The sequence below is a fragment of the Nesoenas mayeri genome, assembly GCF_963082525.1.
Source record: "Nesoenas mayeri genome assembly, chromosome: 25".
Classification (NCBI taxonomy): Eukaryota; Metazoa; Chordata; class Aves; order Columbiformes; family Columbidae; genus Nesoenas; species Nesoenas mayeri.
Window position 1 is genome coordinate 5410553 of NC_137549.1, and position 26453 is coordinate 5437005.

At 50.1% G+C, this 26453-nt stretch overlaps 1 protein-coding gene across 3 annotated transcripts in view; it reads left to right on the forward strand.

Moving 5' to 3' along the window:
* The first annotated feature begins 2662 nt into the window (after window positions 1-2662).
* GATAD2A (GATA zinc finger domain containing 2A) overlaps window positions 2663-26453 on the forward strand; it is a 40543-nt gene continuing 16752 nt past the window's right edge. For 2 of the 3 annotated variants that reach the window (XR_013923318.1, XM_080359464.1), the window contains exons 1-4: window positions 2663-2897; window positions 17176-17250; window positions 20838-20944; window positions 24559-24830. Coding sequence is in view for 2 of the 3 variants with exons in the window: in XM_080359464.1 (XP_080215590.1) it covers window positions 20915-20944; window positions 24559-24830 (302 nt within the window). In the remaining variant the exon portion in view is untranslated. The remainder of the gene's footprint in view (window positions 2898-17175; window positions 17251-20837; window positions 20945-24558; window positions 24831-26453) is intronic. The other variant, XM_080359465.1, reaches the window with a different exon arrangement.

Below are 26453 nucleotides of genomic sequence, written 5' to 3' on the forward strand. Positions count from 1 at the left end.
CCATTCTTCTTGTCAAAGAGCACCCGTTTGTCTCCTCGAGCGACTTCAGAGTCGCGTTCTCCACCTTTCCCTAGCCGCGTATCGGCTCCCAAGCATCAGAACTCGTTTGGCCTGTTTGCTGTGCCAATATTAGCGTGTTCCCCCGCGTCTCGCATCTGCTGGTGGTTGCGGGACGATGACCAAGTGCAACAGATCTGGCTTGAGCTTCACTTCTTGTTTGACCTACATTCTGATGGGCATTGAGGAAAGGCGTAACCTCACTTTTCCTTCTTCCTTTAGGGACACTTGTGAATTTTGCCTGAATTGTTTGGCGTTTTTCTCTGACATCCCAATACCAAATTCTGCTGTTGTTGCAGTAAAATGAGCTTCCCCGTGTGCGCTATCTTGGGTGGTATGAATAGTCTAGACAGCGTAGTATTAAAATATCCAGGAAGGATGAAGTATTTGATCCATATTATCTGTAGACTTTGCATTTGGAATGTGGGAAATACCTTCGGAAGAAAATTTTAATAGTTGCACTTTATGGTTCCAGCAAAATTTTGCTTCTGCGGTGAGATGTCCGGCTTTAAAGTAGAATCGGTTTTGGTTGTCAGAACGAATATTTGTGCGGTTTTCTGGGGTATCACCACATTTTTAGATGAAAATCACACGCAAGTAACTGTTGGAGGCAGTTTGCTGGGTTAGATTTTTGTTGTACACCTTTATAAAAACGCAGAAGTCTGGAAGGGCCGCGCGGGGACCCGTCCCTGCGGAGCCGCTCGAGCGTCATTAGCGCCATGCAGCTGCTGCCTCCCCAGAGCCGGGTCACCTCGGTGACACACCCGGGACACAGTGACACCGCCCGCCCAACTCTGCTTTCCTGCGCCACTTCCCGGGCTCTGCTCCTTTAATCCGGGGGAGAAACGGGGGAACACCGGTGTCGCTCGGCCCTGCGTCGTCTGATGCGTAACGCGGGATGGGTTTGCACGAGTCCAGCTGTTCGCTTCACAGAAATAGCTTCTCTAATTTTGAACTATTGGATTTTCATTTAAATGTAGTCTTTGATTTAGATGAAAATCCAATAATGTTAATAATGCTGCCTTTTTTAATAAAGGTGATGCATAGCACCCAAGTATTTAGTTAGAGGGTACAAAGTCCCAAAAAGGAGGATATTCAGGTTCACTTGGCTGTGAAGATTTTAGGTGCTGTTTTAAATGAGAGAGGAGACTGCTTTAATAATGTTATAGCCATACTCTCCTACTGGCAAATACTCTCTACCTGGCAAAGATGTTTATAGATTGAAAACAAGGATAAGATACCATTTATTAATTACCGTTTCAGATGCCTGGTTTGCTTTGTTTGGACCTAAGTAGCGTCAGCTTTATTTTTTTCTGAAGCCAAGTTTAACATCCCTCCAGAATTCCTCCTCAGATCCCAACTCTTTCAAAGTCTGACAGATACAGGTAGATGAATTCAGTTGCCTTTTTTTCCTTGTTTGGTTGCAGTTTCATAGAATTTTCCTTCTGAAAGCAGCTTAGGACCAGTTTCACTTCACTTTAAACATGTTTCAAACAAGTTACTTCACCGTACATACCTATTTCTAGGAATACCCAAGCCTGTGGTATCGGTGTTTTCTTGCTGATAGAGCCACTAACTCGCCACATTTGATTGTCATCGAAATAACATCAGCTTGTGTCTCTATTAAGCAATTACGACAGTGATGGACTGTCCAGGTGACTGAATTATTAACAGTCCCTCTCAATGCAACACCTGTACTGTCCCCTTGTCGCTAAAATCTCAGCTTTGGCCCCAAAGAGAAGGCAGTCTTTATTAAAAAAGAAAAATTAGTAATCAGTAGCTGGTCTTAAACCACACTTAGTCGGAAATATTTACCAGATAATCGCTTGCTTCAATGTTTTAAGCAAGCTGATGGAAGCAGAAGGAAAGCAAGCATTCTCTTTAGTGTTTCTGTGCATGATGTTGGAAGGATGTAGATGGGTGGTTTGGTTTCTGGGCTCGCAATGATCGGGGCTGGAACAGCTGAGGCTGCTTTCTGCTCCTTGCTGACCCACCGTGTGCTGTCGGCAGCCGTGGGACCGGCTCACGGGTGGAAGAAAATCGCGATTTCTAGTGTCGAGTGTTTCTAGTTTCTCTCCTGAGCCTGCGGAGCTCAGATCGTCTCTCTCGGACTTTGATCTTAAGACTGATTACGGAGACGAGCTGAGCCCGTCCCTCCCCGCCGGTAGCGAGGCCTCCGAGCACCGGTAGCACCGCCCGGAACACGCCATCTGCCCCGAGCTCGGTGCCAGGGCGGCCGCCGGGGCAGCGCCGCCGCTCCCCCTTTTTTCCTTCAGCAGGAAGGAAAAACACAATCGGCCCCCGCGAACAATCCGTGTCCCCGGCGCTCCCGCCGCCGGCCCTGCCCGCACCGCAGCCCCCTCCGGGAACAATACCCGGGGCGCGGAGGCCGCGCCGGGGCCGCCCCCGCTCCCGCCGCCGCCGCTTCCACGTGGCCCCCGGGCGGCGCGGCGGGACCCGCGGCGGCGCCCCCAGCCCCGCGCCGCAGCCAATCCCCGCGCCGCCTGCCACGTGCCGCGACCCCCCTCCGGCCAATGGCGCCCCGGGTCACAGACCTGCTCCCACCATTGCCCGGAAGCGGCGCGGGGCGGTGCGGCCGCCGCCGTCCCCGCTGTCCCCGCCGCACCACACAGGGGCCGCCCTGTGTTTCGGGGAACGCCGCCGCGCATGCTCCGCCGAGTGACGCCGCGACTCCATGTGTGAGAAGCGCATTATTTGGCAAGGGGGAACCGCGGCGGAGAGGAATAGCCGGGGGGATCCCTGGCGGCGGGGGGAAAAAAGGGGGCGGCGAGGCGCTAGGAGCCCCCGAAGCGGCACCGGCGGGGAGGCGCCGCGGCTGTGTGAGTTCCTAGATTAAAAGTTCTCGTTGGGTTTATTGTCTTGGGGGAGGGAGGGAGAGGCGGCGGTAAGAGTTATTTGTGAGCGGCAGCAGCCGGGGATGCGTGTGTGCGCTCCCGGGGAAGTTCCGGGAGAGCCCGGCCGTGCGGGGGCCGCGGGCAGCCCCCGGGAGCCGGGGAAAAGTGCAAAGTCCTGCTGTCCGGCTGCCGGGCGGACTGATTGATTAACGCCTGCAAGGGAGGGAGTTCGTGCCGCTGCCTGCGGCGGGGAGGAGAGGGGCAGCGGGGCTCCCGGGGTGCATCCTCGCCGCTAAACGAAAAGTTTGGCGGGCGCGGGGCGACCCCCGAACCCCGGGGCCGAGCGCCCGGGCTCGCCGCCGGCTTTTGTTCGGTGCTGGGACGGCAGCCTGCGAGGCGTTTGTTTCGGAAAGTTGTTGCGGGCTTTCCGCCGTGCCTGCTTCCTCTTCCTCCGCCGCCGCCGCCGCCGCCACCCGGGCCGCCGCGGGGCTGGGAGCGCCCCCGGCCCCCGCTGCCCCCCGCGCACGGCGGCAGGACCGGCCCCGCGGGGCCCCGCGGCGGGGGGCGAGCGGCCGCCCCGGGCACCCCCCCCCCCGGGCCCGGGCAGCCCCCGCCGTGGCACCGGCCCGGCTGGCGGCCAGGCTGCGGCCCGTGTCACAATAAGAGTCCCCGCCTGCCCGCCCTTCCTGCGGCTCAAGGTGCACCGGGGCTGCGCCCCCCGCCGCCCCCCTGCCACGCAGCCGCTGCCGTGTCGGTAACCGGGGTTATCGGCCGGGCCGGCGGGTGAAGGTCTAGCCCCTGTGTCTCCATTGCTGCACGTTCCGAGCGCCCGCGGGAGGGGTCGGGCGGGATGCGGCCCCGCTCGGGATGGTCCCTGGGAAGCGGCGCTGCCCCGGTGAGCGGGCGGCTGGAGCTCCCAGGGGTCCGGGAATCCGTGCTCGCCGGGGCTCGGGGACTGGAAGCTGCCTGGCATCGCTTACTGCTGTGGAACGGCAAACCTGGGGAAGCCCAGGAGTTGGGATGCACCTACTTACTTCTCTAGAGCATCTGCTTCCTTTCTTTATTTTACACTCGCTATATATCTTAGGCTTTACTTCCACTTGTCTTTTTCCCTCTGGCTGCCTAAAGCTGTTCCATTTTTGTACTTTGTGCAGTAAAACCCCTTTTCCCCAGGACAGAGGCTCCTAAGCTGAGGGATACAACACTAATTTCCAGGCATGGCCCTAAACCTCGTTTCCAGCTTCTTTTTTGCAGGTGTTTGGCTTTCACGTTTCTCCCTTGCCTGCCTGCAAATGCAGCTGGAAGCAGAGGTAGCGGAGCTGCTGGTAGAGACGGTTACACAGGAAGTGAAACGAAGAGGGGCCTTGGGGAATAAGAGACATGCCAGTAGGCTGGAAGCTGCCATACATCAGCAGGAGAAGGGAGCAAAACCCGGCTTTCTTCCAGACAAACTATTGACCGGCGTCTCGAGTAGAAGGAGACGGGTAGGAAGAAGCAGGAGCGTAAGAGACGTGTCGGTGGTGGCAGGGGACCGGAGGCAGGAGATGGCAGAAGAAAGTCAGAAAGGAAGCGGGATGTGTAGCACGTGGAAGGCTTTTTGTGTCAGAACCCTGCGGGGCTCTCCTGGGTGTTGCGTCGCTGCGCACGTGATCGGTCGGTCTCACCAAATCTTGGGATGGAACCTGCTGGGGTGTAGCGGTGATACCGCGCTGATGCCCGCTGGCATTTGGGCTGTGGGGAGGCCGGTAGCCCCCCCAGGGCACTGTAAGTGGGGACAGCGCTCGGTGTGGAGGGGCGTCACCCCCGAGTGCCACCTCACAGCCACAGATTGTGACGTGTACGGGACAGCGTATTCCTGTACATCACGCTCCATTACCGCTGGCGTAGCCTTTGGTGCGTCTGGATTGTCAAGCTCTGGACAAAAAAAGGGGTGTGATATCCTGGAGGCAGCGAGGCTCTGCGGTGAGGTATCTCAGATGGGATCACAGAATACGCTGGTTTCGGGACTGGGAACTATTGAGTTTGTTTTTTCTCCCTCTGACTGTCTGGGTTTGAAAATGGGGAGGGTTCTGCAGCTTGGCATGTGACGCTGAGGCTGTGAAAGCTCACCCCTTCGTGTGCTGTCTGTGCATAAGCAACAGGTTGATGCTCTCCTAACTTGGAAAAAGAGTGAATTTATTACCAGTCAACATGATCTGGGTGAATGTGAAAAGGACCACGTTCTGTGCTTGAGGTGACAACCACCTTGCTGAGTTTCACTGGAGCAGAGAGGGTTGTATCTCTGGTCGCTCGGTATCAGCAGCGGGGCGGGATAGAGGCAGCCGAACACATTGCTCTGTCCTCAGAGCTGGAAACGCAGAGGAGTAGCTAAACCATCCCTACCAGCATTACATAGTCATGAGGTTACATCAGTGGGTGATGATGCAACACCGCTGGTGGATGATGCAGTGGCACTATGCTAATACTGTAACTTAATATAGCTGTGTTACGACTTTTTTGTAGTAATTACAGGCCGGTAGTCGTATGTAGAGCTGTTTAAAATCATGTGTTCCAACTCGGACAGCTCTGGTGTGTTGTGTGGTGTTGTGAGGCTTGTGCAAGGTGAGCTGAAGGATTTCATCGCTTTTTTGGCCAGACAGCAGCACGTGTCTGTAGGTGCAACGTTTGGCCCCCGTAGGGACCTCTGTGCACAGCCTCGGGGTTGAACTGGAATTATCCCTTTGCTGTAAAGGACCTGTAATTGTGGGAGGAACTCTGGGCTTACTGTCTTATGGTCTTACACTTCTATTTCTGGGTGTGCGCTTTGTTAGCCCTACACATCCGTATGGGCTATAAGCATCCTTACTTTCTCACCGCATCACTTCTGCTACGCTACTTTTTAGGGGCAGAAGAGGGAAAGAGGCTTGGGGTAGAACTAAAGGAAGCCAGCTTCTGACATCTTTTGGATAATGCTGGAAGTATTTTTAAGCCTACGTCTAAAATCCATTCAGATGCGATGAGGCCACACTTGAGACCATCTGACATTTTCGGTGGTACCTCTGTTGTAAAGTCCCCCTAACCAAAAGTTCTGATGTGTGGCACAAGAAGCTGGAAGGACAGAACCAAGAAGGTGCCGCCGCGGTTGGCGGAGCTCAGGTTTTCTGCTTGGACGGGGCACTCGATGTCAGACTTCTGGGTGGAAAACGCTCTGCTGGCTGCGTTTAGAGTGTTTTCATTGAGCGTGTTTTGAACCGCAAACTTCTCAATGCATTTTTTCCCTCTTTATGTGTCTTCTGAGGTATAAAGTTGTACGCCCTGTGCAGTTTGTGTGTGAGAGCCGTACCTGTGCAGGTACAGGCTTCTATCCCAGGTGTAGGTACCGTAGGTCATAGCAAAAAAGCTCGGAAAAAACATGCAATGCGTGCATTCCCCTTTTGAATTAAAATACAAAATACCAAAGGCAAACCGAACTGTGATGTGAAGGTTTTTAATTCCTCCTCTTAGAATGACCAACATTACAACCCCATTCCAGGCACTTCTCAACTTCCAATCTGTATCTTTTTCAATAATAGTCTAAGTAACGTAGAACTGTGTGGTTTGGGGGTTTTTTTCCCCTTCAAATGTTTCTGGAGACTGTGGTATCTGAAAATATGGTGGACTTATTTTTAGACTTGGGGAAGTAATGTTTGCCTTGGTGCGATGCTCTTGGTGGCGGAGGTATCACAGCACAGCCTGTGCGCCAGTATGTGCCGTGTCATTGGCGTGTTGTGTTGATTGGGGGGAAAACGGGTTTGTGAGCGCTCTTTCCTCTTCTGGAATTAGACAAGATGCATGTTCAGGGAAGAACATGCCACTGATGGACTAGAAAGCCTCAGTCTCAGTTGTATTCTTCGTTGAAAGTCTATTCGTGATAGTTTTTCATCGGGCTGACCCGTGCTTCTTGTTTTAGATTGCGCCCTTAAAACTTACAAGCCAGAGTTTGGCACTTTATATATAGACATTGTGCTTATTTATGCATTCATATTATGATTGATTGGTGTCAAGACTTGCTGGGGAGCTTTATTTTAGACTTTTCCAGGCTCCTTCCCCCTCCCCGTGTCTGCATTTCCGTGCCATCCCTTTACCTGGGGCAGCGGGCATTGACCCTCGCTCAATTAGCGGGTCCCGCTCTGTTCCTCATGCAGCACCTGCCATTTCAGAGGTTATTAATTTCTTTGGGATATTTTCTATCTGCTTATCAACCGCTCGGTCGGGACGCCCTGTGTACATCACCGAGCTCCACTGTCAGGTGAACCACATGCCCATTTTCAGGTGGGGAAAAGGAGAGCGAATTGCCCGAAGCAAGCGGTACAAGACAGGGACAGAACAAAGGTTCAGGTTTATTAATACGCAGTTTCCTATGTTGGCTTTTTGCTGCTCAGCACTTTGTCTCTTCCTTCCCCCAACACTTACCAACATTTCCACCTTTCCTCGCCTTTAATTGTGCTCTTTGGTGTTTGACTTTGGTGTGTCAGGTCTCGGGACTCTCCAGTGGGCACCAGTAAAGCGCTGGTGTTCACCTGCGGGCGTTTGTGTGTGTGACCTGTTGGGCATCACCTGGGGAGACTGTGGCCACCCCGGGGCAGGGAGGAATCCTCCGGTGGAGCTTCCCTACCTCCTAATTACAGAGCACTTCTTTGTTAGCGCTGGGGCTTTTAACCCGCTGTCCGCTATGCTGCTCTTGCTGGCGCTGGAAAGCAGCGTTGTGCCTGGCTTCACAAGCACGGCTCCCTTTGAGCAAAGAGGGCGTTTGGAGGAAAAATAAAGACCTGATTAGGCCATCTATGCTGCACGGGACAAAATCAAAGTTTAGCAAGAAAGTTTTGGGCACTTTTGATGTGTTGGCTCTTCAGAAAACAATGTTTGAGTGTGTTGCTGTGGCAGCCGGAGCGCAGGACGGGGCTGGTGGGTCCGGTGCGGCGTCATAGGCAGGTCCCAAGTGTTTGTCCCTGTTATTGCTTCTTGAAAATCCATCGGGCTGATGTCCTGTGTGCTGTGGTAGACCCTTCTCACTTCTGTTTCCTTCTCTTCACCAAAGGAGGAGTTTTATCCTGCCTGGGGTAAGTGACTTAAAGCTCTCCATGCCTTGGCCATCCTGTGTGCAAAGTGGATATAAGCGTGTGTTACAAATGAAGCGTGCAAAACGTGGATTATAACAACAGTTCCTTTTATTTTAACCTTCACCTTCTTTAGCTTTTATCTTTTGAAATTATCTAAGCCTCCTGTCATCTCATTTTTCCAATGAGAATTGCCGGTAGGACTTGAGGAGAGGGGGAAGACAGAGCCGTCGGGTTTCCCTCGCAATCCGCAAGGCCAGTTTGCTGTGTTAGGAAATGCAAACATTGGAAAGGTCTGGGAGAGTAAAATTTAACAACCGGCCACAGACGCCGAAGGCCACACAAATACGGGAAGGAGCGTCACGTGCAGACCCTGCACCCCAACATGGGGGGTTCGCCCCGGCTCTGGTGTTTGTTCATTAGGACGTGATGTGTGTGTAGGTGATGTGCACAAGTCGGGTGAGTTCTCAGCCTCTGCAGTTTCTTTCCATACATCCCATTTAGAAGTTTTCTACAGCTCTATCAGGTGCTGCTGGTGTTAAGCAGAATATATTGAATGGTCTGTGTCGTGGTTCAGGTGTCAAAGAGCTGTTTAACACGCACACCTCCGAGTTTATCTCCATCCATTCTGTTTGTATTCATTCTTATTAAGTATTGTTTTTTACCCTTTTTTCTTTACGCTCTGAGTTAAGCATTTCAGCCTCTTCATTCTCCCACTTCTTTGCTTTTCCTTCTCTCTTCCCTCTCCTTTTGATTTTTTCCTCCAAAAGAGAACAACAAGCAGAAGACAACTGGGATTTTGCAAGAGCAAAGGGAGTTTTCCTGCCTATTTTCGGGTGCCCCTCCAGGTGAGGTGCTTTGGCTGCGACCTCAGCAAGTGGGGTGTCCTAGATGATGTGGCATGAAGTTGCAGCGCTGCCGGAAAGGCCAGGAGTTGGTCCCCGATTCCTTTGGCAATTACGAGGTGACTAATCGCCCGAACGCGGTTTCCCTGCTAATTTGCGGTGCCCTGTAGTGAACTCCGCTGCGGCACGAAAGGGATGAGCCCCTGAGCGCTTCGTCTGCTGCTTTTGGCGTCTCATGCGTCACCTGATTTGGGCTTATTCCTGTATAAACACGAGTGAAACTACATTAAAAGTGTGGCCCAGGAGTCCCCCACGTGTCCAGTCACCACAGCAATATCTGCTTTTTGTTGCCCTGGCGTGAATGGGAACCAGAGTGGTGGGAACAAGAAGAATAAAGCCCATAAAAGAGCTCTCACATAAGGCGGATGAGCCCTTACATGAGGTAAACACCGTTCTCCCCGCACTAAAGTACCTTCAGCTGAGTATAAGTGGCTATAATTACTAATTCTTTAACAGTAAATGTTACTCAAAGTTCAGACAAAAGTAACGACAACTAAGAGTGTCCAGTGGCACCTCAAAAGGGTGGTGGTATTTTCTCCATCGTATTTGATGGAGATGCAATGATGGGTGTGTAAGAGGGAGCTGATCTCAAGGCAGCCTTTTCTTTCTTCTTTCCCATCTCTGTTAAATATCCAGAATGAGCAGGAGTTTATGGTGGGGTCTTGGCATTAAAGTGCCAGGTTGCTGGAGCTGAAGGAATAAAGGCTTATTATGTAGCTTTTCAATGGGAAAAGAAAATGAAGCACTGATTGAGTTTTCAGGTAGTCTTGACGTAGGTTTTGATATGACCAGTCTTGTTTACTTTGGGGTACAAATACCCAATTTCACTACCTATAAGACTATAGGAGTTGCCGTTCAAGAAAGCCTTTATTTTCTCTTATTTTCTTTAATTCGGTAGAACGCTTGCTGGGTAACGTGTTTCTTGTTTTCGATTTGATGCCTCAAACAGTGAAGACTCGCGGGTACTCAAACGGGTTGGAGAAGGGAGTTGTTGGATGTCCCGCAGACGCCGGTTTGAGCGGCGCCGCTCGCGGTGCCCGGTGCGTGTTCGAAGCGGCCGCGCCATCACGAGCTCCCAAATGCCTGCAAGAATTAGCGGTGGTAAACCGCAGGCATTCAGATTTAATAGGATCTCGGAAAATCCCGTCTCCGGTGGAATTAGGTACTTGCGTGTCCCCAAACACGCCGAACCACCCGTGGGGACCCGGGCGCAATATCAATGTAAAGTGTTCTGGTTTGGTGAAATGATGCTGTTGAGGAGGTGCTTCCAGCTTTGCTTTCTGCTGGTTTGCGTGGTTGTTTTTAAGGTTGGAGTCTTTGAAAACAAGTGCCTGATTATTTTGGGAGCGGAGAGACTATAGTTTTCAAACACCGCTTATGGGAAAGCCAAGAAAGCAGCAATATCCATTGGTAACGCAACACAAGGTGGTGAGCAACAGGGTCTTTGGGGGTGCTCTGGTGTGTGGCGCCTATGTAAAGTATTCTGTGGCTGGAAAAGCTCTAGAACTCTTGCGTTCTGAAGAGCGTAAACTCTTTTTGGCTTGATATTTTAAATAAATAGTGTGGTTGTGCCCGTGCCCTTCTCTGCCCGGCAGGAGAACCGAGCACCTCAAGCTCCTCACCCGCCGCCTTGGTTCTGTTAGTTTGTGTAGAAACTATTTCAGTATCTCCTACTTTTTCTTCTCCCTTCAGCAAACGTATCCAGAGAGGGACGTGTTCGTTCCTTTTGTTGCACCAAAACCTGCTTTTAAACCTGAAGGTGATGGTTTAACGAGCAGCCAGGACTTTGAAGCAGCTTGGGGAACAAAAGCGCATGAATCCTCTCGATTAAGACCTGATAGGTAACTTATTTCTGTGAGGTGCCTGAGAATTATGATGATGAAGACTACAGGAGTAATTAAATAAGCCTCATTTTAATATTGCTCATGTTATTGATCCCTTAGGACGTTTAGATACGCAAACTCAATAAGAAGATCTCCTCTGCAAAATGTCGCTTGGCGTAACACTGGTTGTTTTCCACCCAAAATGCCCTCGTGTTTCTGTGGGAGTTGGATGTTGTTTTACACAAAGCCACTGAAATAACCACATTTCATCTTGCTCATCTTCACTATCTCTTCACTTTCTGCTCGTTCTGGGTCCAGGGACCATTCCAGGTTTGCTCAGAATTAAAATCTCTTATTGATCCCATGGATGGCAACAACAACATTTATTTCCTTGTCCTATTGCGGGGCCAGGGGTGAAACACCAGCCCCACAGCCGTCCTTTTTTTTAATACTGATTTCAGGTAGGGGCTGCATTCTGCATCCAGATGGAGTTTAGTGTGCCTGGGCTTCGGGATTAATTAATGATGGTGACTGTTCTCGGCTTCCCCGTCAATAGGTGTGGCCGCTGGGTCCCTGCCAAGCTGCCATTTCGTTCCCTTATTTGGCTTTCTGAACAATGTCATTCCCCGCACACACCCCCTCGGGTCGGTTTGTAAATAATATGGTCGGGGAAGCCGAAATTGCTGCTCCAAAATTATCGGATTATGGGTTATTAGCGTACTCCTACAACTGAGATTAAGGACGTGTTGGTAGTGGAGGATGGTACTTGAGCTCCCCCAAAAAAAAGGATAATTAAAAAGGTTGCTAATGTGTTTTCCATCGCTGATGCTGAAGCCAGGGAGGCACCAATCAAGTTATTGTATTGTAGTTGATATCAGGTTGCCCGGTTAAAGCTACTTGGTGAGCACAGCAAAGCCTGAGTGCGCACCGAGCATCCCTCAACTCTGCGATTCCAGAGCACAAACACACCTGAATCCATGAAAATACGACAGATTTTTCCACCAGAGCTGGAAATAATGATTTACCACCCACTTTTTTCTTTTAAGTTGTACATTGCCGCTCATTTTCGCCTAAGGAGGGAAGATCCAGAGCTTTCCATTCTTCTTCCTTGGGGTTGTTGAGCGCTCAGTGAAAGGGGCGATAAATTCACCCCTCTTGGCCTGTTTAATATTCTGCCAAACAGTTCTGCAAGTGCATTTCATAACGCTGCTTCTTTGCATAGAAGAGACACCCCCTTCCTCCGGCAGAACGACATCCCACAGCTGGAAACGGCACAGAGGAGCTCCAGCTCTTGAAAAACGCGTCTACACACCGATCTGGCACCGGTGGGTGATTACATGGCACCTTGATTAAATCCGGTCGATTGGGACGGCCCGGTGCGGATGGAAGGTGACAGGGCGGCGTGTTGCTCCCAATTGCTGGTCTGGATGACAAATATTTCGGTGATTTGAGCCCTTTTTGCTCACCAATGAACCCAGTAGATCTTGGCCCTGGGTGAGGACCAACATCATTGGCCATAAATACAGAGTAACTGAAAAAGAAGAGTTGCTATGTATAAAGCAAAGAACCCCCAAACCAAAGCACTTCAGGCTGGTTTTAGCTCTTGCTGGTGTTCTCTCCTTTTGCTCTACAGCAGATACTATAGTTCCTCTTCTCCAAACGGGCCCCGTGGTGTTCGCGTCGGGTGGTTTTTGTTGTTCTGCAAGTCAACCTCTTGCAAATACTTTGATTTAATGAGTCAGGTCTCACTTATAGTAATTACAAAGATTAACTTGGATACGTGTGAAACAGATGGATAAAAGTGTTCGGACCTGACTCCAGCGCAGCCTCGTAAATCGGTGGTTTCATCCCTTCTCTGACTTAACTCCTGTTTCACACTTTAATTGTGAAATTAATGGCAACAGTACGACTTTCTCTCTGTTTCACTCACGGATTTCCCTAATTCCTTAACGTGCCCCTTTGTTCCTTTGAATGAGAACATGAAATGGCTCAGGTGCTTCTGCACAAGGGGATACAGCTCTGAAAACCAACCTAAAACTGCTCTACCCAATGCCTTGCTCTGGGGTTCCCTTCATCTAGAAATAGCAGCTTCTCTTGCTCATTTTGTAACATATTGCTCTGGACTTTTATGAAGCTGAAGTGTCTTGGGATGGTTTCCTGAGGACTTCTTGAGGAATAAGAGGTTTTTTGCAGAGATCTGGGTACCTGCTGCCCTTCTGCCCCCACTTTGAAGACACAGATTGCATTAGGAGTTGATTATTTGGTTCTGAACTGCGTTATTGGAACCTCTTTATCTTTGCATCCTCCAGTTATCCACGTTTGACTGAATTCTGCGTAATCTCGGTAGATTGTGGGGCTTGTTCGGGGAGGGAGGAAGGAGCTCGCTAATGGAATTAACCACTGAGATATTCCAGACTAAGAACAAGAGAAGTCAAAACGCGTTTGCACTTTGATCTCAAAACAGTAAGTTTTGATTGCAAGAGATTAGATTATACCGGTGTTGTCCCAAAAGGATTTTCTGAGGAGAATTTACTCCGACATTTCCCATTTCCCTGCGTGTTGGTGTGGGTGAGTGGCAGGGCTTGAGTAAAGAAGTAAAGCTGGGTTTCTACTCCAAGGTCTGTGAGCACTTCTGTGTGGTTTACCAGCACTTGGTACCCACCAGGGCGCAAACGCTGGGAAATAAGCCTTCTCCAAAAGGATGCGCTGGGTGACGCGTGTAGGGAACAGCGGGTGCTTTCTCCATCTCTGGTTTGTGCCGCCGTCTCAAGCGCTGCCCTCGCTGCCTGCGCCATCCCGGCTACTCACCGGCTTCACTACAGGGTTACTACAGCCCCGCGAACGCCGGCATCGATCGGGAGGGTGTAATTACAAATGGTATTGATGGTATCGAGGGGAGTCGGGGGGGTTATCTCTGGCGCAGGAATTCAGGAGCAAGCCGGGGAGACTCTTAATTTGTCACCGGTTTTATTTGCGATCTGACTTGAGCACAATAAACGGGTATTAATGAACATCTGAAAGGAGCTTTTTTCCTCCCGACAAGGTGGCATTTCACTGCAAAGAGGCTAAAAGTGAAGAGCGGGGTGTTGAGCTTTCACCTGCAGCTTTAGGCACACGGGAGGTACAAAGCAACGCTTGAATATTTGGAGAAACACCAACAAATGGCAGGAACAGGATGGATCGGCAGGAACAGGATGGATCGGCACGTTCACCAAAGCCAGAGCGGGGCTGTTCCACCCCTGACGGTTGCCTACGCTGGATCGCAACGTGCACCGTGACCATTATTTCCATCTGACGGCTCTTCCTTGAATTCTCTTGAAACACATGGCAGGGAGGAATCTGCATTTTTGAAGCGTACAAAAATGCTTTCAACTGCTATTTCCATGCTTAAAAAAACCCAGATTGGATACTTGCGAGTTCTTCTAGGCCAGCAAAGTCTTTGAAGACTTTGCGCTTGTATTGAAAAATATTTATGGAAGTAAAGCCTGAGCACATGAGACAGAAGCCAGCCCCTTGTCTGTCAATATTTGCACTGAAATGCGACTCCATTTTTCTGCTGAAATCCAAAAAATCCAGCAGTTTTCTTATCTGGGCTGCTGGAGGAGGTTTGTACAGCGGTCACGCTCAGCTCTGCTACCTGTGCCATAGTTACCGCGCTTTAATCTGCTTAGAATCCATAGCTTGTCTTACACTGAAAATGTTTCTAAAACCCTGTTTCATGGGTGAAATCTCCCTTGGATTTTACTGGATCATCATTTTTCTAGATAGTGTTGGTGGGATTCAGTCATGTTGCTAAAAATTCTGATCTACAGCTGTCATTGTTACATAGAGAAAAACCCTCCCCAAGTGACCAAGTGGGCTCTGAGCAAACAGACCCATTTCTGCTCTGGCGAGTTGGCAGGAGATGCTGCTTGGGTTTGGGTTTAAGTTGTTGGACGTTTCACATGTTACAGTCTTTAAAAGTTGCTGTATCGGAGTGAGAGCCGCAATTCTTTTTAAACAAGAACAGCGGAGCCGTGGGACACTAGAGATGTCGTTTTCTCGGATGGTGGAGGAGCTGCTGCCGAACAGGTGTCCCCAATGTCCCCGGTGTCCCCACACCGAGCACATGGACCCGCGGGTCCCCATCCAGCCCTGCGATCGCTTCCTCTGCAGTGACTTTTTCCGCTGGAAACGCTGTCAAAACTTAGAGCTGTTGCTCTTAGAGCTGCTGCTCGGGCAGAGCTTCATTTCCAAGCATTAACCGTTTAATCGCCCGCTTCCTGCGAGGTTCCCTGAGCACACGCTTTCCAAATCGATCCTTCACAATATTTTTATAGGCGTTTTAGCCTTTTCTCCTTAGCAGCATGTGCTGCGGGTGCTGACTTCTCACCTCAGAGATGCGGGAGGAGACTGAGCCGCGGATGGAGCCGATCCAGAGCGGGACCGCGGGTTTCGGTGGGGACGTCCACGTGCCGAGCGCGGGTCGGCACATCCTGCGGCGCTGAAGCGGTTAAACCGCTCTTCTGGTGTCCTCGCAAGATGAAAACTATTTTAGTCCCATGACACGGGCACTATGGGAGTTTAATGCTACGGTTCGTTAAAAATGGAGGCTGGCCGGAGCCTCGGAAACACGATTCGGTAGCCGAGCTCCTCCAGAACGCGGGAGACGCTGACGCCAAGGTGCCGCCGAGCCCGTTTACGGGACCGTTTTCCCCTGTGTCGGGAGGACTTTCGCAGAGCGCCGGCTCCCCAGCATAGAGCCGGTGCCGGAGGATCCTCCTCTCCCACTGCGACCTTTGCAATTATCTCGACCAGGCAGAATAATTCCTTTTATAATATCATTTTAATTCTCTTTCCCCCCAGCATTACAACTCGTGGCTTCCCGCTCGCTGCGATACTGTTGTGCCTCCCGGTGTCCCCCGGTAGCGCTTGTCACGGCCCGGTACGCGGTGTGTATGTTGTTTTCTGTTGACTTGTGCGATGAAGGAATGTTTGTTCGTCTCCCAGCCCGATGCACGAGGAGCAGCGGGGAAGCGCTGCTGTATCCATCAGGTTTTATAGCTCTGTTGAAGGCCCTGGAGTAACTATCGCAATGGTTTTCAATGAGCTTCTAATTAGAAAAGCATTGGACTAATAGGATGAGCTATAATTAGCCAGACCTGCCCTCTAGATAACTAATCAGGGACCAGAATATAGTTGTGTATCCATTCATTAAGTTTCTATATCTACACTTTTGTAGCAGGTTGTTTAACCTATTGGAAACTTTTTGCGTGCTTAAAATGGTAAAATAAGAGATGTGCTGGGCTCAGTCTCCCGGCTTTTGGGACAAGGTGACCTGTGAGCTCGCCGGAGTTTGGTCGGGGGGACGGTTTGATTTGAGGGACGGGACTGGGCAAGCTCTGGTCCTGCCTTTTGGGCAGCAAACCAGAAATAACTGCAACTTTTGGAGGAGGGAAATGACTCAGTTCTCGGTGGCTTCGCAGAAATGAGAGGCCGAGCTTCCAAGGAGTCGTCTTGGCAGCCGCTCTGCAGCAATTACGGAGCTGCAGCTCCAACCCCGCGTGGGGTCAGCGGCCGCGGCCCCGCTGCCCAAATTGCGCCTGTCGACCCAGCCCGGGCTTTGTTTGGGGAAGAGCAGCTGCCGTGGGGGCGTTCGGCCAGCTCGCAACGGCCCGTCCAGCACCACGGCAAACCAGATGGCTGCTCTGGGTGAGCGGCCGTGGGTTTCTTCCCTTGGTGCTTTCACGGGCTGGGAAGGTTTGGATGTCGTGCGCTGTATGTACAGGCTCGTGGAAGGATTTGTCGTACACTGTACGTACGGGCTCGTGGAAGGATTTGTCGTGCGCTGTATGTACGGGCTCGTGGAAGGATTTGTCATGCGTTGTACGTACAGCCTCGTGGAAGGACTTCTGTAAAGTGTTGGCCAGCAAAACGTTTTCTGAAGCAAGAAGCTGATGAACACACGAGCGTGTTCTTTCAGAATTATCTTTACGTGCTCTCCCACAGGACAAAAACTCACTCGAAGAAGTTGCTTCCCCTTCTTTTCTCTGCTTCATGTGCAACTTCAAGGAGCTTCTGCGGGAGCGGTGACATGGTCTGGAGTGTCCCAGACAATTTGGGAAAGAGCGAGCGAGTTTCTCTCTGTTAGGAGGTTTTCTGTGTGCACGCTTGGGCTGTTTTTGTCCAAGAAGTCGATGGGGAGGTGGTGTGGGGACTGCTCTGAGCTACTCGGAGTGATCCTGCAGTACCAGCCCTTAGGATGAACACAGGTCTTGTCAGTCTCTTCCTCCTCGAGGAGAAACCATCAGTTAGAAATGGGTATATTGGTCCCAGTGGGTGTGTGGGTCAAACCAGGAGCAGTTGGTTTCCTCCTAAACTTGATTTAACAGACTAAAGAGCTACAGAGTAAGCAAAGCATTAACTTTAAAATGGTTTTGTGTGTGTTCTGGGTGTGTAACCAGCATCTCTCTGCCCCCAGGATTCTCGCTGCTGCCGCTTTCAGCTGCTTGGCCGGGTCGGGGTCCCACCTGGAACCCATGAACGTCGCTGACAGGTAGGAGTTGTCAATGAAATGGAGAATGAGCCTCTAAAACAGCACAGACACCCCCTCTTCCCCCCGCTCGCTGCTGAAAATGGGAAGGTGGGCTGGGAGGGTGGAATTGTTGCCTGGTCCAGGAGGACAAGGAAGAGCTGTAGAGGAGCTCCGAGGTTAAACTCAGATCCGAATCCAGCTCCTGGGCCTTAACCAACAGTCACCTTTCACTTGGCGCTTAATCCACACTCCAAAGTAGGTAAATCTCCCTTGTTTACTGAGGGACAGAGGAGTTTCGCTTCCTTTTTAACCGGGCGCTCACAACAGCTGCACAATATTGTTGGTCTCGAATGAGAGAAGCAAAAGCAAGCGCACGGAAATTCCTCCCTTGAGACTTTCTGTATATTTTGATCATTTGTGCAAACCCCCCGAACCAAACCGGTGAATGGGAGGGAGGTTCCTGCAGATACTCGTAGCTCTGGCCATGCTCGTGCTCCCTCGCTCCGCTGTGCTGCGTGCAATGCCGCTCCCCTCTCCCGCTGTACTGTCAAATGAAGCATTTCATAAATAGCAATTCAAGGGTTTATCTTTTTTTCCTCCAAAACCCGTATTGCCAAGGTTCTGGTGATCAATTTGAAGCATTTCTAGTCTTTACATTTCTTCCAGTCTCAGTTTTCCTGGTGTAGGCATCGATGTCTCTGCTTATGGATGTGCTCATTTGATTCAGAGTGAGCTTCAGCACTAACACTGTGCAGGCCAGGAGCATCGCTGATTTTATTTGGCTATTTATTACATAAGGTCCCAAATCATGTGAAGTGGTGCTGTCTTTCGCGAGACCGAAAGGGTAAATGAAGTTACAGAACCACCTTTGTTAATGCCGCCTGTCAGAGGTTTCGCAGACATCCTGACCGTAGTCAGGAACATTCCTTAATTTGCTCTCTTGTTTTGTAGTGATAACTCACTGAACACCCAAAAATCACTGCTCTGTGCGTTGTGGAGCAGAGTGTATCAATACGATCTGATTTTGCCAGTTCAACATATCCAAATGCTGCATGTTGAACCGTAATGGAAACCAGTGTTTCGCTGCTCCTCTGCACCGAGGATCTCCGTGATTTTTGGGTAATACAAAGCCCAGACACAGCCATTACCAGACTTCCTGCCCAGGAGTTTCTAGACAAAAATAGATCTATAAAACTTGGGGGAGAATTCAGGTCAAGCAAGTCCCTGCTGTGGTGGCTGTAAGTGTAGAAACAACTCCTTAAACCCAAAGCAGTGGACCTTAGAATGAATGTAAAGTTCTCTTTTACAGAATTAGGATATTGGTTGGTTGTTTAGATCTTTCTTGTCACACCAGTTCCCTCTATATTGTACTGTGGATGCATTCAGTACTTTACATTGGTGTGCACGTGAATCCAGAGCACAGCACGTCTTGGCGACGAGTGACGAGCTGCGTGCACAGAACATGCAGGAGAAAACCTGTGTTATAATGTGCACATCACATGGTGCCGGAAAATCTGATTGTTGTTGTGAGCGAGTGTTTAAAGATGCCAGTTTTGCTGTTCTTGCATTAAAGTAAATGATCCTCCTTCTAATAAGCAGCACAGGTTAAATGGGGAGGTGGCTGGGAAAAAATGGTGCCATTACTTCATATTTAAATCTGTTCCCATCAAATAAATAGTTAAGTGGAAGGTTTTTGTTTTTGAGTCAAAATAGACACAGGTTTTAAGGCTGAGTTGATACCCGTGAGGATCGATGTGCCTGGAGAATGCAGCCCCTGCAGAATCCGCGTCGTTGTGAACTGAGCCTTTTCCTTTTAACATGAAACACTCTCTAAAGAATAGCGACACTAGTAAAAGGCGTTAAGGAGGAAAAACCTGTTATTATTATTATTATTATTATTATGCACTTTTAAAATTGATTACGATTTTTTCTAAGATTGCCCCCATAGCGAACGCCTCTCTGAAGTTCTTACAGATATTTAGCAAGTTGCTAGATGGATTTTTACAGGCAGCAGCTACATTCCATTGCCACAGCGACGTGTTTAATATAATCTGGAGCTGTCTGTTAAGAACTGTGGATGCTGCTCTCCTTGTTACATAGAGGTTGGACTCCAGACTAATAAATGGAGCCCAACTCAGCCCTAATAGTGATTTTTAAGATGAATTGACACAAATAGCATGGGAAGCAGGTTGGCTCCTAGTGCAGCGAGACTTCAGCTCCTAAAGTCCTGTTTCTGCCCAAACCCAGAACTTGACGTTTGTGGTGCTCCCAGCCCCACTCCAGCGCCTTCCTACAAACTTGTATCTCTTGGGTTTAGTAGATATTTAGTCAAACCCAGGCTGAATTGCTTCCTGCTGTGCTGCAATGGCTGTACCGTGGGCACGGGCTGGGTGCTTGGATGGAGATAAAACCAGTTTTTGCAAGGCTGGAGATGCAAAAGAAGCTGCTGCAGGTGCTCCCCTTGGTGCTGGGCACCCAGAGCACCCGTGGGGCTGTTGTCAGGACAAAGCAGGGTTCCCGTACCCCACATCTCAGCTGTTTGTTGTCAGGACAAAGCAGGGTTCCCGTACCCCACATCTCAGCTGTTTGTTGTCAGGACAAAGCAGGGTTCCCGTACCCCACATCTCAGCTGTTTGTTGTCAGGACAAAGCGGGGTTCCCGTACCCCACATCTCAGCTGTTTGTTGTCAGGACAAAGCAGGGTTCCCGTACCCCACATCTCAGCTGTTTGTTGTCAGGACAAAGCAGGGTTCCCGTACCCCACATCTCAGCTGTTTGTTGTCAGGACAAAGCAGGGTTCCCGTACCCCACATCTCAGCTGTTTTCCTTCAGCATTTCCTCAGGCCCACATCCCTGCAATGATGCTTTTTCTGCTGGTGGCCAGTGGAGAACTTCCCTCTGCCGCCTCCAGCCACCCGTGGCACAGAGCAAACTTCTGTGGGCTCCTTCTCCTTTTAATTGCAACTACTTAACGAGCTCATTTATTCCTCCCTGGATGCTGGAAGAATGGGGGAGCAGCAATGAGGGTGCAGAAGGGCCGTGCAGCTGAGCAGATGCAGCTGAGCAGCCCGGCCAGCGAAGGGTTAAGAGCTGCCATTTTGTTATGTAACACCCTTAATGGACATTTCGGTGAATGGCACCAAAATGGCAGGAGTTAACCCTTGGTGGGCCGGGGTGCTGGGACCCCCCCGCTCCCTCCTGCTGAACTTGGGGCTTCAGCACCTGCACGTTCTGCTGCTTCCTTAGCACTCCTGGTTATGGAAATAGTGGCAGAAGTGGCAGAAGCGATCGCCCCAGCTCTGGCAGCTTGGGGGCTTTTAGTTGCCTCCATCAGGGAAAGGATGGATTTTTGGTTGCCCGGTTGAATTTGGGTGCAGGATGATTTTTTTTCACCCGGCGTTCTTGTCTTCTGCTCTTGCATTAATTTATTCTTTAAAAAGAATTAAATCTAGTTCATACTTGTGCTTTCTAAAGTTTATTTTTCTAAATATCGATGCGCTAAGGTCGGGAACTCTGTGTGTGCACATTTATACTCGTGCACATGTGAATGCATATGCACGCAGTCCTATACAGGCACACTTAACTGTACATTTCAATGACTTTTCCCAGGACATCTCACTAACCAGCATGAGGGAATTATCTGAGGGTTGTATTGGAGTTCACTGTGTGCTTGTGCATCAAACCCGATGGAAAACGCACCGGCCGACTCACACCAGGTTGGTCTCGGTCTTGCTGCTCCGCTCTTTGGGGGTTCGAAGGGTTTGGAAGGTGGCAAAAGAGCCCTTTTGGTCCTTCTCCCCCCAGAACATGCGCGGGCGGCAGCGCAGCGTTCACTGGGCTGCAGAATCATTGTGAAATCGGGAGGTTTTGGGTTTTTCCTGTGGAGGAATTGGTGCCGAGACTTGCTGCTGGCCATGGCGATGGCCTGCGGTCCGAGCACTCCACTGCGTTTTATATGGCTTATAAACTGCCTTTTGAATCGATCGCAGTAGTTAATCTGTGACAGCGATAGCACTTACACCTGGGGTTTGCTCTTAGGTGCTGGGCTCTCTGCCCCGAGCTGTGCGGTTGCGGGAATAAACAGCAGAACCTCCCATAAAACTTAAAACTGACTGTGTAATCCTCGCTTTATCTCCCTTCTCTCAAATAGAAGGTGTAGTTGAGTTAAACTGAAGCTGTTTGCCATCAGTCGGTCGCTGTGAAGGGTGGAGAAGCAGAAGCGGTGTTTTCGGGAGCAGAAGTGACACGTTATCCTTGTTCATGAACATCCCACTGATTTATTCTCACCTGGTGGAATCAATTGGTGCAGACGCGATCTCAATAAACCCAGCAGACTTAAGGTGCTGGTTGTGGGGAGGTGCTGTTTGATACTGGTGCTGGTCTGGGATGCCTGGCCTGCCTGCCTTGGTACTGAGATTAAGCAAATCACCACATTTTATTTTATCGCTTTTTCTCCTCCTCTCAGCGCTACATTAAATTTTCGTGCATCTGTAGCTGCGTTAACACGTTGTTTTCTGGTACAACTCGAGAGGGCTGAAACAATTTTAGGGAGCTTGGTTTAGGGCTCGTCTACAATAAACATGATTTAATCACTGTGGTAGAGGAACGGCGCGGCCAGATCTCTCTTACAGGGCTTATAAACCTTGAGCCTGCGCTTGCAATTTGCAGGTTTAGCTGTAAAAAGCTCTTCAGTGCAATCTCATCCCAAGGTCCTTGCAGTCCCGCAGCTCTTCGCAAGGCGCTGCTTCGGTTCTTGCCCTCTCCAGCAATCGCCGGCCCCGCTCGCCGCTTTGGGACAAAATGCTGTGAGTTTTTAACAAAACCTTGGGCTGAATTTGAATGCACAGCGGCAGCGGTGCCGTTCCTCAAAGTCACATAGGAGCTGTTGCTTTTTGACTCTGCGAGCCGGGAAAACGAGGCCATTTCCAAGCGAAATTCGGCTTTGGTGGCTGATAAGGGGGCGGTGGGGACGTTGGGAGGAGAAACGACAGGGTGCAAGATGTGATGTCCCCGGGAGTTTGTAACAGGAGAAGCTTTTGTTGGGAAGGTACATCGTGCGTTTTCATCAAGGCCGTTAATCTGTTCCGTCTGACCTTTGTAAGGAGTTTGTGTGCGAAGGGTTTGCCCCTGGAGACGCTCCGAGTGGGGCAGCGCTCGCTGCGCATAACCTGCTTTTTTATGTTAGGATTTTGACCGCGCTGATTTTTCTCAATCAAACTCAGTGCCAATAATGAGATCTGGATCATTTCCATTGAGGTGTTACCCCAGGTAGATGAGATTCATCTGGAAGAGGATGTTTGGAGTACCCCGGTGCAGCTCGAGGTGCTGCCGTTCCCCATCCCCATCCAAACCGAGGAGAAAACACACAACGTTGCGGGAACGTTCTCACATTTCGGAGCGTGCGGTGCTGCTGTGGCTTCTCACCTCCGCGAGGCTGGAGAGGGGACGACGCTGAAAATAAACCCAGATCAGGCTTTAAGGAGGTTTCCTACTGACTAAGCAGTCTCGCTTCAACAAAGTCACTGCTTAATGGCGAGACGTAAGCCGGGCGATAGCTCAGCCCTTTGCTTTAGCCCTGGGTTGCGTTTACACCGAGTTAATGGGGATAACATTTGCAGTCCCCAGTCAGGCTGGTTGTTGGCGGGTTCAGGGTTGTGGTGCTGCCGTGTTGCCAGCAGAGATGCTTAAACCGAGGTGCTTTTGCGGGGAAAAGTTGTGCTGGGGGGTATGGGAAGAGCCGCTTGTGCCAGGCCGGGCCCTGCGCTGTGTACGGGCATCAGAAATACCAGGATTAACAGCTGCAGACATCCCAGAATTACCATCTACAGCCTATAAAACGCCTTCGTGCCGCCACCAGGAGTTGGAGCTAAACACAGGTCAGCCGTGGGGAGGCACTTTGTATCAAGTAGGATTTTAATATTCCCTCCTTTAAATATATATCTATTTATATATATTTTATATATATTTTATATATATATATATATTTATATATATATTTTTATATATATATATTTCATCCAACACAGTGTGGAGAAAGTTGCGGTCGCTTGCACGGGGCTTATAGTGTCAAAATGGCAATTTCACGTTGTGCTGATGTGACGTGAACGGGGGGGTGAGCAGAGGTTAATTATGTTGCGTAATTATGTTAATCTCTTGCTGTTTAAAAGAAAAAAAAAATGGAAAGACTTTGTTGAACTCTTGTGTCTTGGCCTCACTCTTGAAATCAGTTTTAAAAGGAGAAAGGAAAGAATCTGGGGTGGGAAGAGTGTTAAAAATAAATGAATGAATTAATTGGAAAATTCGAAGCGGGGGGTTATTTCTCTCCCTGTCCCCCTCCCACCCCCCACACTGTGTCACCCACTTGGTGTCCGGTGTCACTGGGGCGATGTCATGGGGGGGTGTCACTGGGGGGGTGTCACAGGGGGATGCTGGGGCGCAGGGTTTCCTGCCGGCTCGGGCTGCTTTCTGGAAAGTGCTTTGTCTGGCCGTGGCATCCTGGGAAGGGTCATGTGGAGCCCATGATGTCACGGGAGCAAAGCCTGACTGAGCAAAGCCTGACTGAGCAAAGCCTGACTGAGCAAAGCCTGACTCAGCGCCAGGCCTGAGTGGCCGCAGGTCCCCAAGTGCCGGCCGAGATGTCAACCCTCACCAGCAGCAAAACTCCCTGCGGCAGGCGAGGAGTTAAGCCTGGCTTTTCCCCCAGCCTGGCAGAGCCTGGCTTGCTCCCCAGGAGGGATGAAGGTGTATTTGGAGGGTGATGATGGCAGCGATGGAAGGTCCCTCACACAGGGTGTGCTGGGCCTGTTCCTCAGCCTGCTTGGTTCCCAAAACTCGCAGTCGGGCTCGTGTCCTCCGACAGACACCACAGCCCTCCCAGCGAGATCCTAATCAAGGGGTTTGTAATTGCGTTTATTTGCATGTGAGGCAAACACATACGTTCTTCTTGCCTTTTGGGGAAGAGCCAAACTTTTTTCATTACGGGGCTTTGTATATTTTCACGTGCTCTAATGCAAGCCGCCTCTTTTTTTTCCCCCTTGGTGATTCTAGTTTACACTTTGTGAGCTTTGTGTGTGTGTTCTTGTTTTCCTTTGTTTGTTTTTGCCCAGCACAAGAAGTGTAAGTACAGTGATGCCGGGCGCGTAGCAGCTTCAGACTGAGATGTATTTTGAAGATAAGCTAAGTGAGCACGCTGGCAAAACTTCTGTTGCTCTTTCCAAACTCCCTTTTTTTGCAGCAACCGCTGTACTTTGCCCTGTTTGGAAATTAAGGTGTTGTTGTCCAACCTTTTCTTCCCGATGTGCTGAACTGGTGTGTGTCTCCTCTCTTGCAGAGCCTCACAATGACAGAGGAAGCATGCAGGACACGGAGTCAGAAACGAGCCTTAGAACGTGAGGTACCGCACAACGATGTGGACAGCAAGAAGCTGAAGATGGAGAAAGGACTGCTAGGAACGGATTTAAACGCTGAAGGCGACATGAAAATCAAACCCGATCCCGCCGCTGGAAAAGTGCAAGGATTATTAAAAAGCGGAGAGGTGAAAGCGACCATTAAAGTGGAGGTTCAGACGGGAGATGAGCCTGTGGACATGAGCACCTCCAAAAGGTGAGTTAGGATTGACGTGTTGCGTTTGGGACACCAGCACCATAAAATGCCGAAGGAGGAGTTCTCCACGCTTTAAAGGTAGAGAGAATTAAAACGTTATGTGTGTGTTGCAGCTCCGGCTTTTCACGTGAGATTCAACAGCTGTTTCTGTATAATTTCCATCCTGATTTTCCTTCCAGCAGCTGTGCTGAGCAGCTGAGGATGGAAATTCAGTCTTGAAAAAAATGTCCAAGTTATAAAGAGGATGCGCTTAGAGCTACTGAGTGAAGTTTATGTGAGGAAGAGTGGTTTGGGGGTTTTTCTAATTGAGCTGTGATATAGGAAAACTAACAGCTTCTAGTTGTGTAAACAGAGGTGTTTTAGTGGCAACTTGATTCTTCCTGACAGAGCAGAGTGTTTTGGATAAGCCTGACTTGCTTTTTGAAGTGACTTGTGGCTTTTGCCACCAGATGTGTTCTGAAAAGCCAGTTCTCCATAGGACAGGTTTGTCATACGTTTTGGAAAGTCCAGCCTGCTTAAGGTGTCTGAATTTTGCCATCTGGAGGCATGAATTCAAAGTTCCTTATCGCTTCGGAGAACTTTATTATTACAAAAACATAACGCTTTTCCTCTGACTTGTATTTGAGACACACAAACGAATCGGGTGGTTCTGATGTCCCCTCGGCAGAAGTTTTCTGGAGAATCCAACTACACAAGTTGCCCAATTTGATACTCAGGACTTGCGCAGGAGCAGTTAATTGGGGTAATAGGTGCCTTCCCTGGGTTGTACTGACTGGGAGTGAACCTCTGAAGGTGTCTCTCGCCGTAATCTCTACCTGCTCATTAACGCAGGTATGCGCGCTCTTTTTTTGAACATCTCAAAAGGCTGCTCACGCCGAAAAACTGGAATGAATTAGAAGCAGGTATTCGCGCCGCTTTGTTGCGGTACGTGCCCCCACATGCCCGCGCTCTCTGTGAGTTCATCATGCGTTTGAAACGCGTGCCAGCGCCTCTGCTCTGTTGGTGTCCATCCCTGAACGAGGGGCTGGAATTGCTCAGAGCGCCTCTTTAAAGGAGACGGGAGAACATCTTCTCTCCATCCCGTGTTCTTATTTCAGGTGGTAACAGGATATTGTTGTATTCGGTTTCTGCAAGGGGGGAGAAGAGGCTTCCCCGTACCAAAAATCCGCTTGCCGGAGACGCTCTGATCCCAAATCCGCTCAAGTTAATAGTAATAAATATAATTAAGAACTTCACGACGCGTTGCATACTGTTTATAAGTTGCAACGCCTTCCGTGATGCGTAGTTGTATGAAATTCTCCATAGAGAGGAATGAAACCCTGGGTCATCTCAGGTGACAAAAACGAGCCTGGATGATTCCCAGGGCTTCTGGAAATGAGGCAGCGGCTTCGCAGGGTCCGAGGCTGCGATCCCGGAGCATCAACGCGGTGCTGAGCGGCTCGGGGTGCAAACAGACCCAGGCAAACACAACCCGCGGCCAGAGATGCCCGCGATACACAGGAACATTGTCCCTGTCGAGTCTCATCCCTTGCATGTGTAAAAGCACAATTGGCGCTTATAGGGAAGGTGGATCTTAATTTCATAAGGATTTTTAAGTTGTTTTCTGAGTGCGGGACACCTTTC